Consider the following 19153-nt stretch of genomic DNA (forward strand, 5'->3'; position numbering starts at 1 on the left):
TGTGTACACATTCACACTGTGCAAACATTCATACTATGTACACATTCATACTGCCATGTGCATATTCACACCACTGTGCACACATTCACACTGCTGTGTACACATTCACACTGTGTACATACTCACACTGCCATGTGCACACTCACACTGCTGTGTACACATTGTCACCACCTCACCCCAGCACTGTATCTTCTTCAGCTGATGTGATCTGAATGTAGAATGTCCCCAAGTACAAGGTCCTGTGCTTATACACTTGGTCTCCAGCTGGTGACACTGTTTTGGGGAGATTGTAGGATCTTTGTGACATATAGGATATATGAGGATATATATGCCCAGCTCTCAAATATGGGTCTCTGGAGCAAGTCTTGAAGAACATGCATCACTGATCCTGGCTGGGGCTCCCAGCTATCTTTCCCATCAACAGACACTATGTAAAAAGTCACCACAGTCTGGCTACCATACCCTCTGAAACCATGAGCCCAGATAAACCTTCTAAAAATTGCTTCTGTAGGTATTCTGACAGTGAGAAAAGTAACTAACCCACTAAAGGGAACTCTGTGGTGTTCCCTTAATTAATTATTATTATCATTATTGTTATTATTACTATTGATTTTATTTTTGGATACAGTGTTTCTCTGTGTGTAACTTTGGCTGTCCCAGAACTCACTCTATAGACCAGGCTGACTTTGAACTCACAGAGCTCCTCCTGCCTCCAGCCTCCTGCCTCCTGCCTCCTGCCTGAGTGCTAGGAGTCCCACAGGTTATGTTAAAAACTCTACTGAGGTTTCTAGGGGGGAAAGGATACTTAGGGCTTAGCTCTGCTCTGAAAGCTTTCCAGCCAAGGAGTGGCCAAGTAGGACACAGCTGGAGATGGGGCAGAGGGAAGCCAGGGAAGGGAGGGGAGGGAGGGGACAGAGACCATAGCATCATCCTGGTATGGGCTGAGGAGTTCAGAGAGGCATACCATGGAAATGGCTAGGCATCTGTATGGGCTGCAAAGGGAAAGTTTTTCCCTGTGGTTTGCCTGATAAACAATGCCTGCAGATCCCTGACCAGCAAGGGGTCTGAAGGATGTCTCTAAAAAGCCCCAGTTTTCCAAACCACAGAGTGAAGACAGAAATAGGAGAAGCATGTTCGGCACTGAAGACTCTCTCATCCTCCGTCCATCAACCCCCTGGATGGACTTCAGATAAACTGCACAGCTGCCCACAGGCTCTGCAGTGGGAAGCTTGTTTTTCTTCTTTCTGACCAAAAGCAGATTTTACTGACAGATTAGCAAGCAGGGGCCTGGGGTGACTGGGAGGTCACCCACGAGTGCAAAGCTGTGTGACGCACTGAATCACCCTAATAAGGTGCCTTTGTTCCTGGGAGCTGGGAGAGAGGCAAATTCAAGAGGAGTCCTTGCAACTAGTTCAGCAGGAAGGGCAGTGGGTCCCATCTGGCTCCCAGGAGGAAGTCCTTCCCCGACAAGGGCAGGCTATTATCCTGTGCACCTGTGGCCACTGAGGCACAGGGTATTGAAGTGGAAACTTCTAGTTCTTTGGAAAGTCAGTTATGCCAAATGGTGGTTTGCTGGGGCACACAGGTGAAAGGTTGTCTTGCTAAAGCAAACACATGAAACACTGTTTTCCTGAAGCAGACACAGGTGAAAGGGTGTTTGGACATAGCAAACACGTGAAAGGACACTTGATGAAGGAGTATGAATATGACCCCACAGTCAGTGGGAGACGAGCACTGAGCCTTGGTTTGCTCTGCCTCATTATTCTTCACTAATGACACACATGTATTGGTTTGCCTTACATAGCATTGTTGAGCTCAACTGTGGTAATGCTTCCAGAGAGAAGCTCACCCAAGAATTGCCTGTGAGGTTCCTGCAGCAGCTTCCTGCTTCTATGGCCCTTCTTCAGAATAGAACTACAGCTGCCTGGGGTCTGCCTGCCCAGAGGACTGGTCTGCAGCTGCCGAGTCATATTTGGTGTTTGCTACGGGACTGAACTGCTGCCGGAGAAGATCAAGCTCTCCCCCAAAGAACTATTGCTGAACAGGTCCACTTTCCCCATATCCTAATAACTTTTCTCTTTCACCACCTCTGCTGGGTGGTGGGCTAGAGGAGAGGTTGAATCCTAATTAAAAGTAGGTTGCAAAAAAATGTATGCCTACATGCATGTCTGAATGAGAATCCTGCTGTAACCCAGCACTGCCTCCCTTGAGTACATGGCCACTGGCTGACACACACACCATGAACCTTTGGGGACACAGCTCCATGGGTACATGCAAACTGTGAGGCTGCAATCGTCCCCTCTCATAGGTCACTTGGCTTTTTTAGTTGTGTTTTGTGTTTGCTTTTTTTTTTTTTTTTTAGACGGGGTCTCGCTTCTGGCTAGCCTGGAACTTGCTATGTAGATCAAATTGTCCTTGAGCTTGCAGTGATCTACCTGCCTCTGCTTAGGGTTTTGGGCCTGCATCATCACAACTGGCTTGTGCTTTTACATAGGTCCGGTGCACGTAGCAGATAGGATTGCATTCATTTCACAGGGTAAGAAGAGGGCCTTTGGTTTTCTCCCAAATTCAAGTCAAATATCCCAAAGTATGCAAATGCGTGGTTCAGTGTAGGGGTAAGGAGTCTGATTCCTGCTCACCGCGTAATGCTAAGCAAGTTACTTAACTGCCTGAGTCTAACTACCTCATTTGTCCAGGGGTGATAAGAGGCACTGGTGTTACTGTATATATCAAGTAAAACTGCATGAATTATATCTACCACATGAATTATATCTGCATGAATTATATCTACCGCAGAGCCTGGTATAAAAGTCAGCGCTAAATAAACACCCATAGTAATGCTATTCACAGTAAGCAAAAGAGTTTGAGATTCTGCCCTCCTCTGACATGGGGGGGGGGGGAGGGTAGATGGTCAGGGGTTGGGGAGGAAGAACAGGGCCCTGACCCCCTCCAGGAAGGCCTTACTGGCAGAAGTGCTCACCCATGGAGGCAAACTGGCTGCAGCTCTCCCACAGAGAGGTCTACACCTGTTCCAGAAAAGTGAAACACTCAGGGTTGACTCTAAACAAACTCCCTTCCCAAGGGAAGCAGTGGAGAAGGTATTTGTCTTGTCTCTTGTTTTCTAGAACTTTCTTTGGGTTCTTGGCCTGAGCCCCATGGGGATAGTGGGTCTGCTTGGAGGAGCTCTCAGTTCACTGAGCCTTAGTGGCTTCTCAGTGGTATGGAGTCAGAGTCAGCAAGCCCTGGGAACTCATAAGGCAGAAGATGTGCTTGTGTTCTCTACCCAGACACAGCTTAATGAAGTTCCACCTAGAAAATCCTCTACTGTCCTGGGGTGACTCAGGATCCCCCAGTACATTTCTTGGAGCCTTTGCCCCCTGCCCAGCTCCTGGTGACAGCATCACCTGCGTGAACTGAGTGATCTTTAATGATATTCGTTTTCTCATTTCTTTCACTGTAGGGTTAGATGGAAATGAGGCAGGAGAAGTGGGAGACACTGGTTAGGGAGGGCCTGGGCCTGCAGGCAGGGGCAGGGAAATACTTTGGCCGCCATCTTATCTGGAACCCTCCAACCCCTTCAAGGAGCCTTTCCTCTCTGAGGAAACTAGGTTGACCAGCGTTGGCATTCTTTGGATGTGGACCCTCTTATCAGAAATCCCACAGCAGGAGTCTCCTCCTTGAGCAGCCTCCTCTTGTCTTCCATCCCTGGGAACATGTTCTCCAGATTTACGCCCAGCCCCAAGGCGGACCTAATGTCTTGGAGAGGACCTGACAACAGGGAAGCTCTGTATATTGGCTCCTGGAGCTGCTCGAAGGCAGAGGCTGAGTGATATCCTGCAGGGACAGTCATTGTCTGGGCCCTGATAGCTTTTTCCAGGTCTCCCATTCCTCATATTTCTGGGATCTGACTCCGCCCCTCTCTTTCACCTGACCCCGCCCCTCCTCTGTCACCTGGCCCCTCCCTCCCTAGATCAGCCCCAACTCTTCTTAGCCACGCCCTTCCCTTTCCCCGGCCCTCCTCTCCCCCGCCCCCACAGCTCACCCCTCTTTTCTCCGGCCCCGCCCCTCTTCTTCTCCTTGCCTCCACCACTTCCCAGCAGGCCCCGGCCCTGTCCTTCCTCTTCTTCCCCACCCCGCCCTTCACCCCCCTTTCTCATCCCTGTTTTTCATCTCCCCCGCAACCCCAACACCTCGCCCCTCCTCTCGGGTGTGGCAGGAGAACACACTCTGCCTGCGTCCTGCTCGCGGGCGCCCTCGTGTGGCCCTGGGCCCGGAGGCGGCGGCCCCACTGGCTAGGCTTTGGGAGCGGAGGGAGTTGGCTTCCTTGCTCTACCAGGCTTCCCCCTGCCCGATTGAGGTCGCCAGCCGGTGAGGGACCTAGAAAGCACTCCGAAACCCGCTAGCACTCCGCTTTCTGGATCTTTATTGCTTCCCTGGGTCGCACGTATCCAGTTGCGACTAGAAGAAGTTGAGCACCCTGCGGAGCGACTGCACGCGTGCACTGTGGGCCTCCCAGTCGGAGAAGCTGCGGAAGTCGCCTCTCTCCACCACGTACATGCGGCCGCGGTAGTTGGGCTCCTCATAGAGGACCCACCTGAAGGCCAGAGGAAGGGCGGGTCACTGGGAGGGAGTACGCCTCCTCGGCCCCACCCCTTGAGTAGCAGTGCCTGGATTCGGGCTTGGTGCTGGGGTTCGACAAGATGGGGGATTGCCTAGTAATTGACCATCCTATGACAAGGGCAAGAGTGACTCAGGAATGCACTCTGCCTAGTCACCCACCAAAGGGCCATTTGCACAGAGTACCCAGTTCTTGACAGGATGCCTGACACAAACTGGGGACCATTCCCATTGTGTATCCACTCAGCCAACAGCCCTGGTGGCGCCTGTCCTCCGGTGCAAGTGGGCCGTGCTGCCTGGTTGTACAGAGGATCTGGAGCCCGCAGGACATGAGGTCTGGCAAGGGCACCCTTCTGTTCGAAGGTGTACACCAGGCCTCTGGTCCTTTGCAGCCCAGCGGGCCAGGGAATCGGGAACATAAGATGGGGAAGATCAGGTGGGTGGTCTCTTCCTGGGAACAAGTGTAAGGAAGAGATTCTCAACAAGTGTAGAGATATAAATGCAGGACCCAGGAAGGATCATCATGTGGACCCTCCCACTTGGTGGTCAGGTTTGGAGGCTGGCTGAGGGGAGCTATGGAAAGTTGAGGAGGAGCCTCCAGGCCTGCCTGGACCAGAGAACTGGAACCACCTTGGTCAGGGGCTGTCTCTAAATTTCCATTTTTAGCTCTGGCTCTCCCCTCCCCACTTCTTTAACCCCAGTAGAAAATAGCCTTTCGCTGGGGTACAGTGGTCTTAGGAAACAGAATTCCCTCAGGCGTGCTCGGATCTGAGATTCCTGAGATCCAGGGCATAGGACTACTCTGACCTCTCTTCTCAGGGGCCGCCCTCCCCCTCCCCCAATGTGCCTCGGCAGTTCTTGCTCACTGGTACCAAAGCTCTCAAGTTCTCTTCCCAGGGAATGTACTTGGCCTTTCTACTTTCAGATGAACTCAGAGAGAGACCACTAAAGGCCACATAGCCCACTTCTCTAGCTCTCCATTCCAAGTCATCACAGGCCCCTCCCTTCCTCATCCTGACCCCTCACCTGGTAAATGGCACAGTCTGACAGTAGGAGGGTCAGGGATTGGTAACTAAGGAGTGGGGTGTCATGCTGGAGATCAGAGCAGATTACTTGAGCTACAGTACAACCACAGCCTCCAACCACATAGCTGGGGCCTCCAAGAGAGCGAGCCAGTCCTACCCTTGTGGACATTCCAAAAGGAAGAGGGACCTGGCTGGCATGACAGCTAACCCTCTGGCTCCTCCTTGCTTAGCCGAAACTCCTGGAGGAAAGTGACAGACAGAGGGGCCTCTGGAGAGGCGGCTGAGCAGATAAGAGCACTGGCTGCTTTTCCAGAGTCAGGTTCAATTCTCAGCACCCACATTGCAGCTCACAGCTCTGTAACTCCAGGTCCGGGAAATTCAATGCTTGCTTCTGACCTCTGTGGCCACCAGGCATGCACGTGATGCACAGACACGCATGCAGGCAAAACAAATGTATGAAAATAAAAATTATTTTTAAAATTTAGAAAGGGGGAACACTCAGTCTATTGGGGTGTTGGGGAATGTCCCTGCTTTTCCTGACATGCCTTCTAGGACACAGGTATGAGAGACTGTTCACTCCTGAGCTGGCATGGAGCTTACAAGGAATGCTGTTAAGGAACCCTGCTTTACTGCCTGCCGGATCCCAGAAAGGGCTCCAGGGACCCAGGACATCACCATCTGCAAAGCTACTTCTGGACAAGGTTTATATTATGTAAGAGTTAAGGTCATCAAAGATAAGAACACTCTGGATCCAACACAGAGGCCCACCATCTTGGTCTCCACCTCCCGACCACTGAGCCTGCTCCTCCAAATCGGTGTCTGCTCCTGCCTTCCCTCCTTCAGGTTCCCCAGGGTCGGTAGGAGGATTAAGTCTTGGGTCTTATGACATCTGCTTGCATAAGTAGACCTCTGGCCTCATGAGACACAATTTAGCCTGTGAATTTCTTAAGGCCAATTGTTTTGAACTCCTACCCCAGGACTCTCAGGTATCTTCAGCTTGTGGGGGAGGTCAGGTAAGATGGTAGCTAGGGCTCTGCTTTGAGCACACTTTGTCTCCCTTCGTCCCTCCCTTGACCCCCTCCCCGAAGGGTCCTGATCCTCAACCTTAGAAATAGAGAGGCACACTTCCACAAGAGCCAACCCCACACCAACCCTGTACAGGGAAGCTGGGACTCTTCTGCTGGGGGCTGAAGGGTACCCAGCTCTAGAGCGGAAGGGGCTCCCCCAGGCTGCAGTCCCAGCAGGGCCTCTGCTGTGGAAAGAAAGGCTCTTGAGTTAACTGCAGTCTCAGTTTATGCTTCTGTAAAACGGTGATGGCATCTCTAGAATGGGCGGGCCAGATGAAGAGAGTGTTCAGTGTTCAACCCCATCTGTGTGCGCACAGGCAGATTGCTCAGGTGAGGCCAGGAGGAAACCCAAGTGAGGTGTACCTGCATGTGTACAATGGACGGGTGCCAGGAAGCTGCCCCACAAAGCAAGCACTGGGTCTGACAGCTGCTTTGGACTAGAGAAGACAGGCAAAATTCCCAGACACTCGTCCATCCTATGAGAGCCTCTTGACAACAAGTTGTCTCATCCTATGAGATCCTCCAACAAGTTGGTATGGGCTGTAAGCCACCAGGCAGAGAGGTCCAGATCCAGGGTCATCTGAGCTGGGAAGATGGACCCTCTCTGAGCAGGTGAAACTGCTGTGTAAGTTTGTACCCCAGGAAGCTGGGGTTCTCTTGAGTCACCCACGGGGGTCTGATGCCCAGCCCAGCCTGTCTGGCAGCCCCAGCAGTACTTACGCTCCGTCTCCATACACCTTGATGGCGTTGACACAGCTCTTGGCCCAGCCCCGGCTCTGCAGGAAGGGGCAATCCTCCACGAACTCCAGGCACTGGCCTGTGAAGTTGCAGCCCTCGAAGATGTCTATTCGGAAATGCTCTCCGTGCTCCAGGACAGGTGGGGAAGGAAAAGGGAATACTCCGAGTCCCTCCTCCCCATGCTTGGGTGGAAAGGAATGTGGAATACTCCTGGCCATGGGCTGGACTGGGGAAACAGTGAGTTCTCCCCATCACAACACAACACGCACACACACACACACACACACACACACACACACACAGACACTGGTTTTCTCCCATGAGATGTGGTAGGAGAAAGGGTTCTATTACTCTAATAACCCTCTAAGCCACTGAACTGCTCAAATCTCCACCTTTTACAACTAAGGACCCAAGGTCCAGTGAGGGCAGGGCTGCCTAGAGGCCAGCACACTAACCAGAGCTGGGGTCACTGGCTTCCCTCAGGCATTCCACTTAGGGGTTCATGTCCCAACTTTGGCTTCTCCACCTTCAGTTTCAGGCCACAGGCAGGCCTCCAAATGATAATATTTCAAAGTGTAATAGAATCCTTTATGAAAACACTACGCCAAGACATCTAAAACAATGCCTCTCTGCTGGCTTCAATACCATAATTCACTAGCACCAGTACATATACCTCCCTGTGTGATCAGAGGATGGGGGTGGGGGGAGGAGGAGGCCCTCCCCACTGGCCAGGTGCCTGTGAAGGCCTGGGATGGCTCTGACAAGAATGGTCTTCAGAAGGTTGTATATTTTTTGTATAAACAGCATTATGCAGGATCCAGAGCCAACCATTCCACCCCCTCTCTCCAAATGCCTACATCCTGGCAGAGATACTAGGAAAGCATTCTTTCAATCAAACGTGCCAGAACCCAGCTGATTCTGTAACTGATGTAGAAAAGGAAGGAGGCCCCATACAGAGTGGTGCCTGTCCAGACTCCTCAGATGTTAGCCAAAGCCCCATTGAGTCACCAGGATGCTCTGGCAGACAGACATGCTGATGAGAACTGCTCACACTGGTCTCAAACCACTCATTTCCCACCTGAAGGACAACACTTGGAGCAGGTCTTATACCTGTGACCTGAGGAGCCCTCTTTCCTCAAATCTCACCCCAGGGAGACCCAACAGAAACTAGGCAGATAGTGTCTTTATACAGGGGAGCAGTACCCCTCATTCGTCCTCCCTGTACACACTGGGCCACAGCTGTGAGATACAGCCATCTGTGTTGAAAGCCTACATAATGCTGCGAGGAAACCTGCCTGGGTACATGTTCATGCTCAAAGCAACCTTAGCGTGAGCGCATGTGTGTATGTGTGTGTGTGTGTGTGTGTGTTCATGTACATGGGAGTACACCCAGGCACACATGTGAGCATGTGTATGTGTGGAAGTCTGAGGGCAATACTGGGTGTATTTCTTCAATTAATCTTCACCTTACTAAAATGTTCTTGTTATTGTGTTGTGTGTGTATGTGTACATGTACACATACTATCACATGTACATGCGTGTGTGAAGATCACACAACATTGCGGAGTCTGTGCTCTCTTCTACCTTTACATGTGTTTTGAGAACTGAACTTGGGCTTGTACACTGTATCCATTATGTCTTTATTTGTTTGTTTATTTGTTTATTTATAGAAAGAGTCTCTCACTGAACCTGAAGCTTCTCAATTTGGCTAGAGTCAACCTACCCCAGAGATTCTTCTGTGTGCAGTGCTGGGGTTATAGGTGAACCATCACACATCTGCTGTGTGTGGTGCTGGGGTTACAGATGGGCTGTCACATCTGTGTGTGGTGCTGGGCTTACAGATGGGCTGTCACATCTGTGTGTGGTGCTGGGCTTACAGGTGAGCTGTCACATCTGTGTGCGATGCTTGGGTTCTAAACCCAGGCTCTCATGCTTGTACAGCAGACATTTTACAAATGGAGCCATCTCCTCAGCCCTTAGTTTTACTTTTGATGAGGGCATCCCTATTCAGTGACAATCCAAACATATTTCTAGCCCTTGAAATTTAGTTACATCCTTGGCTCAGAAATCTAGAAGGACTCCTTGGAAACTCCCAGGGGCTCTTGTGTTCTGTCTCTGACCCATCTTGGTCTTCCCAACATCTCATGACAGGGTGGATCTGGACAGGATTCTCTCAGTTTTAAAGATTTTATTGTTGGGGGTGCCCATACTTCTAGTTAAGTGCCCTGGTGACCTTCCACTATTTGAGCCGGTGATTCCCGACCCCCAGGTGGAGTGTCTCACTCACCATGCCCACAGGCCGACAGGAGCCCATGTGGTCATTGTGGCCATTCCAGCGGAAGAATTCAGGGTAGTCACCATGCTCCAGGATGAACTGCTGGCCTCGGAAGTCAGGGTGATCAAAGCAGACCCAGGCTCCACTCTCCACACGGATGGAGTTCACTCGGTTCATAAAGCCTCGGTCCTGGAAGTTGTCACAGTCCCCAAACACCTCCAGTTTCCGCCCTGTGAAGTGCTTGCCCTCGTAGAGAGTGATCTGGAAAGGCCGGCTGAGAGGTCAGGGGCAGGGGATTCTCCACTTCTGGACCCAACATCCTCAATGGTACCCAGACTTCCATTCCTTCCCATTACAGTGGATGCCTGACACTATTTGCTGATGGGGCAGAGAGTGAATGGTCATCGGCCAGCCGGCTGATGTCAGGCTTCCCTGGGCTCACAGTGGAACAGATGCATTGCCTAGCTGTCTGGGGACAGGGGCATTCAGGGGAGTCAGAGTAGGGTGTTCAGGAGAAGGCTAAATATCACTTACCTCCTTGTCTTCTCTACCCCATCCACCCATCCCCCCCCCCCTTTTGAGATAGGGTTTTTTGTTGGTCGTTGTTTTGGTTTGGTTTGGTTTTAGTTGTTTTTTTGAGGCAGGGTTTCTCTGTGTAGCTCTGGCAGTCCTAGAGTTTGCTCTAGAAACCAGATTGGCCTTGAATTGAGAGATCCACCTGCCTCTGTCTCCTGAGTGCTGGGATTAAAGGCCTGCATCACCACTACTGGATTTTGAGACAGGGTCTTAATTATCCCAGATTGGCCTTGAATTTGTCAATAGCTAGAGATGACCTTGAACTTCTGATCCTTCTGCCTCTATTTCCTCAAAGCTGAGACTACAGCCAAGCAGTGCTGCGCCTGGCTTACTCAGTGTTACTCAGTGTTGGGGATAAACCCCATGGCTTTGTGCATTTAGATAAGCATCTAGTTATACTGAGCTATATTCTCAGATCTTCTGCTTTCTCTTGACTATTACACTCCTTTGAGTACTAGGCAGGTGTCAGACTTAGACTTTTATGAGCCTCTTGGCAATAATACTGGGAGGTTGCCATTGTCCCAAACTAAATAGGTGAGGCAACCTGAATCTGCAAATTCCCTTCCCATCATAAGAATTCCAAACCCTCAAGAACTCTCAGAAGGACTCTGTAGGAATACAGTCATAGCACCCAGAAACTGTGGCCACTTCAGTCTCACTGTTTCTACCTGCTCCAAAGGAATACACTAACACTGTCCTTCCCCTGTCCCTTGGCATTGTTGATTTGGGGTTCTTCCCTTCCTTCTCTGCTATGCTGGTCCTGTTTGTTACTGAAGCACACACCCCAGCCCTTTCAGACAAAGTTATGGTGCTCACCACTAAGGTGCTTGCTAGGAGCCTCTGAAGGCCAACGAGTTTTGGATACTACAGAAGGGAAGAATAGCTATAGTGGTGGATGCCCTCCCTGCACCAGGCAAGTCTGCTAAGGGTCTCTAGAACATTCTGGAAGATCTCAGCATTCAAAGGATTTGGAGGTTCCCTCCAATTTCCACATACTTCAGAGAACCAGCCTCAAACCAAGTGGGGAAAGAGCTTGGAGGGTGGGGGTCAGAGGCCACATTTTAGCCCACCCACCTTGTAGTGAGGAAGGATGAAGAGACTGCAGGAGATGTTGAACCATGTAGGCTACCAGAGATTTACCACTCTAAGCCAGAAACAGTGGGCCTGAACAAGCTCCTCCTGACTTGAGACTACCTTAAGAGGCACTCAAGACACGCCCTCAGCCAACAGAGGGAGCTTGCCCCATCTCATTAACAAAGGAAGTAAGTTTTGTTTGAGTTGTCATACGGGAAGAGCATCTGGGATCAGTCTGTACCCTTCCCAAGGAGGGGGGGGGGAGGGGGTCCCGGAGGCTGCTGGCACACTCACCTTTCCGGAGCGTTGCGCCATGGTGTGTCGCTGGCCGCCGCGGGACCGGGTATATACTCTGTGGCGCCTGCTGGCTCAGCGCCGCCAGGAACAAAAGATTTGCTTGGCCCGGCACCCGCGCGTTAGTGCTGTCGGGCGTGCTAAGCCGGCGCCGTGACCCACCCGCCGCCTGTGTTACACACAAGTGACCAAGTCCTCAATGCCTCTTGACCTGATCCCTCCTGCCCAGCCCACTGCTGCCCCGCTGAGTCAGGGCCTCTTACGAGGGTCCCTTCAACCTCTTGTTTGCTCACCTCCACCAGAGCCGTGGCCTCTGCACTGGCACTTAACCAAAACCGTCAGTCCTTTTTTTCTCCTTATGAAAATCCCAGGCGACACCTGCCTTGGCCCCTGCTGCCTGCAGTACTTTGTGCGTCCAAGTGTTTCAGTACCTGAGCCCTTATTCTAAGCCACACAGGATGCCAAGGATTTGTTTATAGCGAGATGCGCGCACTAAACTGAGGTGTCAGAATTTTCCAGGCCCACGGGTGTTTGGAGTCTATTGAAGTCTAAGAGTAAGCGCCACAAACTTCTGGGGAGCTGGGCACAGACTCTGAGATCCAAGAAGAGCTCCTCTCCAGGGGCCTGAGCTCTGCTCTCTGGGGAACAGCTTGTGGGTCCTCTTACCAGCAGGGGTACACCTCCTAGGACAGAGATGGGGTCCCAGGGAATCCTAGGGCAGAGAAGGACTCTTGGGTCTTTGCTAGAGGAAGGTGTTCAAGGCAAACAGTGAACTCCTTGACGCTGTCTTCCAAGGCCCTCACTAGGAACAGTCTACTGCTTTCAGCAGCACCCACACCAAACTAAACACAGCATTCTGTCAATCTAGAAAAGGTTGTGTGTGTGTGTGTGTGTCTGTGTCTGTTTGTGTGTGTGTGTGTGTGTGTGTTTGTGTGTGTGTGTGTATGTGTGTGTGTTTAAGACAGCCTCTCATGTCAGTCCTTGCCCAACACCTTGTTAAGGAAAATAAGGTCTTTTGCTGCTGATCCAGCAGCTTCTGCGAATTCTGTCTCTGCCTCCTCTCTGGCGGTGCTGTATGCGTGTCTATGCATGCGTGCGCGCGCGCTCGAGTGCGTGCGTGTGTGGGGTTACAGATGCTCAATCCACTGGCTCCATGTGAGTTTGGGGAACTGAACTCAGGTCCTCCTGCCTTCCTGATGTATCTCTAGAAGGCAGAACAAGTACTGTTGGGGTTTAGGAGTAGCCCCCACAAACCATACCGACACCTATCTCAGTCAGACAGAGATGGTTTTTTGAATGCACACCCTAAGACTGGGATTCAGCTACTCTGTGGCGCCCACAGCTGCCGATATCAGACTCCAGTTCCTCGGCCTTACAGCGTGTACTGAAGACTAGTGTCTTTCTGGGAATTCTCCAGGCCTTCAGCAGTAGATTGGGGCCATTGCTCAGAATTTGGGGGCTGAGGCTATGACCCCAAACATTTTTTCTCTGTCAGCCTATAAAGACTAAAACTGCAAAAAACACAGTAGGCTCATATACAGGTGCAAGAAGTGCTGCCTGGTGGTTGGCTCCGACTCAAGCCATTTTAGACATAACAGTTCATATTGACCCTTAATTTTATGGGTCCTATGTAAGCTTTGTGGAATTTAAGATTAACAAACCTCAGAACATACAGAACACAACAGGGCGTGTAATCAGCATGACCTTGCTCTGAGTCGTTATTTCTGTGTCAATGACTGGCAGGCATATATGAAATAGCTGACAGGCATGGAACAAAATGGCTACAGTTATGCTGGCTGGGACAGGCCTCAACATATACCATATACATATACACATACACACATATACAGATATACACACACATATATACACAGACATATATATATACATATATGTGTGTGTTTGTATATATGTGTATATATACATGTATACACACATATATGTATATATACATATATATGTATACACACACATACACACACACACACACACACTCACACACACACACACATATATATATATATATATATATATATATATATATATATATATATGAAAGGCTTTATCAGTCTGGCTGGATAGCCCAACAATGGCTGTCTTCACTTCACACTGGAGAGTCTGAGGGACAGTGACCTCTCAGTACACGAGGCTGACCCTTTAGCAGCCCCAGTCTACTGCTGATGGCCTGGAGGATTCCCAGAAAGACACTGGCCTTCAGTACACACTGAAGGCCAAGGAACCAGATTCTGATGTTGGCAGCCATGAGAGTCACAGACTAGCTGAATCCCTAAACAGTACAGATGAACTCATCAGCTGGACAAAGAGAAGCAGGCAAAGGCAAAGTGTGTCCCTTGGACTTCATTATAGCTGGGCCACCACTGAAAGGGACCACCTACATGTGGCTGAACCTTCCTGTTTTGGTCCATGTAATCAAGAAAATCTCTCACAGGTCTGCCCAGAGGCTTGTCTCCCAAGTGGTTTTAGATCCTTTCCACTTGACAGTCAGTAGTAACCATTGCACATGTAGTAACTATCGCACATGGCGAGAGCTTTGTCCTGAGCCAGCTCTGTAGCCTGGAAGTTTTGGATTATGCATTAACCCAGATGGTAATGTTACTAATTTTCTTCTCCTTATAAATGAACCTGGTTTTGGCAATTGGCAGTCGGCTGACAGCTAAGGTTAGACCATTTTCTGTGACAACTGGGAGTAGAGTGCTGTCTTCTTTAATGTTCACAGATGGGCCTGGTCAGTGAGACAAGGATCCTGGCTGGGGTAGACTGGAAAAAGGCTTATTTAGCCCATTAAATGTGTTTGCACTGGGACTATAGCTAGCTCAGTGGCAGAGCACTTGCCCTATATGCACAAGGCCCTGAGTTCAATCCCCAGCACTGCCAATCTTCACATACATTTGCACACATTTGAAAGAAGTGGGGGCATAGAAAGAAATCCTCATACTTACAACAGAGAAAATAATTTTTTTAAAGAAAATTTTATTTATTTATTAATCTTTTATGTGCATGGGTATTTTGCCTGCATGAATGTCTGTTTGAAGGGGTAGGATCTCTTGGAGCTAGAGTTACAGACAGTTGTGAGCTGCCATGTGGATGTCAGAATTGAATCTCTAGACTTTAATTTTTTTAATGCTTTCTTGGATTCTAACTATGGTAGTGCTGGCTGGTCTGGAATTCACTCTGTAGACCAGGCTGGCCCTGTACCGAGTCTTACCTGCCTCTGCCTCCCAAGTGCTGGGACTAAAGGACTGAACCATTCCCTTGCTGGACATTAATTTTAGAGCAATTCCAAGGTCCCAGCAATTGAGTGGAGAGTACAGAGAGCTGCCTCGTGCTTACCTGACTGGCCACCACACCTCTGCCATAGTGACTAATGTATATCACTGTCACCCAGGCCTGATGTTTCTATCCAGGGTCATCTTTAGCGTTGTATGGTTTAAGACAAGCATGTTGAAAGAGCTCAGAACACAGCATCATCCCAGATATGTGGTTCTCGACACATGAAGGTGAAGGTGGTGATGATGGTGGTGATTGTGATGATGATGATCATGGTGGTGGTAGAAGAGGGTGCTGGATTTCCTGGAACTGGAGTTTTTACGGGCAGTTGTGAGTCACCGTGTGGGTGTGGGAACTGAGCCCAGGTCCTATATAAGAGCAGTAAGCACTCTTAACCACCGACTCAGCTCTCCTGCCTCCTGTATACAGTTCTTGTAGACTTTGGAACACTGTTGAAAGAATTTTTTTTCCTTTGTTTGATTTTTCTTTTCCTTTGGAGACAGGGTTTCTCTGTGTAGCCTTGGCTGTCCTGGAGCTAGCTCTGTAGACCAGCATGGCCTCTACTCAGAGATCTGTCTGCCTCTGCCTTCAGAGTGCTGGGATTAAAGATTTATACCACCACTGCCCGCTTCAGTTTTTAATTTAAAAAGAGTGTCTCCCCACCACCTCCTTCCTACCTTACAATAGGTGAGGTTCTAGGGCAGCTTCCCCCCACCCCACCCCCACCCCTTGCAGGCTTAAGGGAAAACTGAGCATCTGAACGGTTGGCTGAGGTGTTAAGATATGCCTTTTACTGTAAATGGCTATTCTTGTAAGCTTCCTAGAAAATTGCAGGTTTATAGCTGGGGAGAAGAAAGGTACCGATTGTGAGTCTTGCGGTAGTAATGGAGCTTAGTATACAGGCAGGTTGATGGCTGTCTTAGGTCTCTCTCTCTCTCTCACTCTCTCTCTCTTAAAGGGATGTTGTCTCTGTCGGCAGCTTTCAGGAAATGTTAAAGGTGCTGGAATTCTTGCTTCTCAGCTGGCGGGAGGCCTCCACCCAGCAGGGACCTGAGGATCACTGGACTCTGTTTCTTAAAAGAATGCAGTTTCCATGTGGGTGATCCTGTGCTCTTTTTGAGAACACTGGTTCTGGGTGTGTGTCCAGGCTGGCCTCTGACTCTCTTCTTCCAGTCATGCCTCCTGGAGGTTAGAGAGCCATGAGTGGAGCAGGCAGCCCACTCATCCAAAGTGCAAGAAGACCCAGCACTTGAGGGCCAAGGCAGGAAGGTGAGACTTCAAAGCCAGCCTGGGCAATATACAGTAAGTACAGGGCCAGCTGGCAAAACTGTCTCAGCAAAGGACCTAAAGTCAGGACAGAGAACTCTGTACAGACCTAGTTAAGATGACTCTTCCCTCTTAAGCCTCCATACACAGCTTATAAACATTCACTCTGTTTTTATGGGTCTCTCTAAGAAAAGCTTCATATTTAATGTTTGCATGCATATACGTGTGCTCACCAGGTGCCTGAAAAAGCCAGAAAGAGGACAGATGGGAAAGACTCGGGGATAGAGTTACAGATGGTTACAGATGAGCCACCCTGTGGGTGCTGGGAATTGAACCCAGGTCCTCTGGAAGCTCTTAACCACTGAGCCATGTCCACAGCCCTCCTGTTATCTTCGTGTGGAAACTCCTGAGAATACAGGGATTTGTTCCTGCTGTTGAAGAATGGCACCCACTGTTGTAACATTGTGTCAGTATGTTTTGTTCTTCCTTGCCTCCCCTGGGCTTCATCCACTGGTTGCTGCCTCCCCTGGGCTCCACCCACTCATCGCTGCTACAGGACAGCGACTGGAACTATACATAATCTTCCTGTGCTCACAGTTTGCTTTTCCCACAACTCAGAAAGGCTGCCGAAGCTAAGTTACCTTTCAGACTGGCTTTTTTTTTTTTTTTTTTTTTTTTTTTTTTTCCTGAGACAGGGTCTCACGTAGCTTAGATTGGCACCAAACAAGCTAAAAAGCAGAGCATGACCTTGAACTCCTGATCTTCCTGCCTCTACCACCAGAGTGCTGTGGTGGGTTTCTTTTTAGCATTGAATAATGTTCCATCATCTGCCGGTGACATTGCTTTTTGGTGCAGTTTGTGCTGCTATAATACAAAACCAGAGTGTGGATAATTTATTAATATAAAGAGCAGAGATCTGTGTCCTGGAGTTCCAGAGGCTACTAGCAGGCACAGGGCAGGAGGTTCAGCCTGGGCCTGGGTGCCTTGGGGCGCAAGCAGCAACCAGGCAGCGCCTTCTTTGAGTTAACTGTGGTCAGGCAGAAATGAAGACAGCAAAACACAACCTTGCTCAGCATGGGCTTAGAACCCTCCGGTCTGGGGATCTGCCCCACGATCCCGAGGGCCCAGCCTCAGCATTTTTACCCAGTGCCATCAGGGAAGGCATGCACGAATGAATGAACAAACACGGACTGGCACTTGCAAGCCCTGAAGCTAGGATAGAACTCTAGAAGGCCAGCCTGTTTGAGCTAGTTGGGAGAGGTGCCCAGCTACAATCAGCCTCATGTCCCCCAGTTCCTGCTCCACCCTATTCTGGAACAGGGAGATGAGCCTGAGTCTTTCTCTCAAGTTAGAAATCAGATATCTGCAGAAATGGACCTGTCACGGGAGGAAAGTCTGGACTGCGGTCTTGGAGGACAGGGATTAGAAAATGACAGGCTCTGAAGCCTGCCCCCTCGTGGTGATATCAGGAACTGCATCCTAAGGAAATTATTAAGCACCATTGTGGGAGACTATTAGACTATTAACACTATTAGACCGTTTGTCCCTCCTTTCCTCAATCCCCTCCCCACTACTTTCTTTCTTTTTGAGATAGAGTCTCACCGTGGGTGGCCTGGAACTCGTTTTGTAGAACAGACCTGGTCGGCCTAAACAGTGGTTCTCAACCTTCCTAATGTTTCAAGCCTTTAATACAGTTCCTCATGTTGTGATGACACCCAACCATAAATTTATTTTTGTTTCTACTTCATAACTACAGTTTTGCTACTGTTATAAATCATAATGTAAGTATCTATTTTCTGATAGTCTTAGGGAACCCCTTAAAAGAGTCTGTCGGTTGACTCCCCAAAGGGTTTCGACCCACAGGTTAAGAACCACTGAATGGGGCTGAAGAGATGGCTCAGCCTTTAAAGGCTAGGCTCACAACCAAAAATATAAGAACCACTGAATGTGTGTTTTCGGGGGCAGGGGTCCTTGTTGATCACTTTTTATTTCCGTATCTCTAAGGAATACATTTAGATGTCTTGGGCTTTAATTTGCACGTAAGGTATAGATTTTGAAGTCATCCTGAGAGTCTTTGTCAGATAAGGAAGTATAAACAGATGCAGCAGAGAACTGAAGAGATCTAAAAGAAGGGCTTGAATGGTAAAGTTTGTGTCTTCCTCCCCAGCATCAAGCTGGGGTGCTGAGAGCTATAATTAGCCACAGAGGCAGAGGCAGGAGGTCTGCATTCAAATCCTCCCTCCCCTGTTTGCTTGCTGTGTGACCTTGGGCACGGACTCTGCCGACTCTGTGCCTTGTTCTCTACACCCGTAAGGTGGGGCTGACAATCCACACCTCCCAGGATTGTGGAGCGCATCGATGAGTGAGTGTACCTCAGGTCCTGGCTGATGCCCAGCCACAGAGGACACTGCAGGAGCCTGAGGTGGTGGCACATGCCTTTAACGCAGCTCGTGGGAGGCAGAGGCTCCAGGTTCATGGAAAGACCCAGTTTCAAGGACGACACTTGATGTCAATTGCTGTTCTTTACACAAGAACACACAGGTAAACACAGATGCACGTACATATGCACGCGTACACACACACACACACACACACACACACTTCACTCGATATGTTGGGCAGCTTTCATTGGCATCCACACTAAAACTGAAACTGCACCATTCAACATGAAGCCTCCATTAGCCCTTCCTGCAGTTCTCTGGCACCGCAGGGTTTTTTTGTTTTGTTTTTGTTTTTTAATTTTTGCTTTTTGAGACAGTTTCTCTGTGTAACAGTCCTGGCTGTCTTAAAGCAAGCTAGCCAGAGATTTGCCTGCCTCTGCCTTCTGAGTGCTGGGATTAAAGGCATGAGCCACCATATCTGGTCTCTCTCTCTCTCTCTCTCTCTCTCTCTCTCTCTCTCTCTCTCCCCCTCTCTCTTCTCTAAAACAAGGT

The 19153-nt window shown here is 49.6% G+C and overlaps 1 protein-coding gene across 2 annotated transcripts; it reads right to left on the reverse strand.

The window, feature by feature from the left end:
* Positions 1 to 4406: 4406 nt before the first annotated feature.
* On the reverse strand, positions 4407 to 11814 carry Crygn (crystallin gamma N). 2 transcript variants are annotated; one of them, XM_034519287.2, is made up of 4 exons: positions 11667 to 11814; positions 9735 to 9983; positions 7430 to 7629; positions 4407 to 4594 (listed from the first exon to the last, which is right to left on the reverse strand). In XM_034519287.2, exons 1-4 carry the CDS (start codon positions 11685 to 11687, stop codon positions 4459 to 4461), a joined length of 606 nt encoding a protein of 201 aa, XP_034375178.1. In that variant the 5' UTR covers positions 11688 to 11814; the 3' UTR covers positions 4407 to 4458. The 2 variants fall into 2 exon arrangements, with proteins under 2 accessions (XP_034375178.1, XP_034375179.1); XM_034519288.2 differs by having other exon boundaries at positions 7430 to 7575; positions 11667 to 11799.
* Positions 11815 to 19153: the final 7339 nt, after the last annotated feature.

This window comes from Arvicanthis niloticus, chromosome 15, assembly GCF_011762505.2.
Source record: "Arvicanthis niloticus isolate mArvNil1 chromosome 15, mArvNil1.pat.X, whole genome shotgun sequence".
Taxonomy (NCBI): domain Eukaryota; kingdom Metazoa; phylum Chordata; class Mammalia; order Rodentia; family Muridae; genus Arvicanthis; species Arvicanthis niloticus.

Coding starts and splice junctions, on each gene's coding strand:
- Crygn (XM_034519287.2), bottom strand. CDS start 11,687: ATGGCGCAACGCTCCGGAAAG. Junction 7,630..9,734: donor CCTGTCGGCCTGTGGGCATG/GTGAGTGAGACA, acceptor TTTCCACCCAAG/CATGGGGAGGAGGGACTCGG. Junction 4,595..7,429: donor AAGGTGTATGGAGACGGAGC/GTAAGTACTGCT, acceptor TCTGGCCTTCAG/GTGGGTCCTCTATGAGGAGC.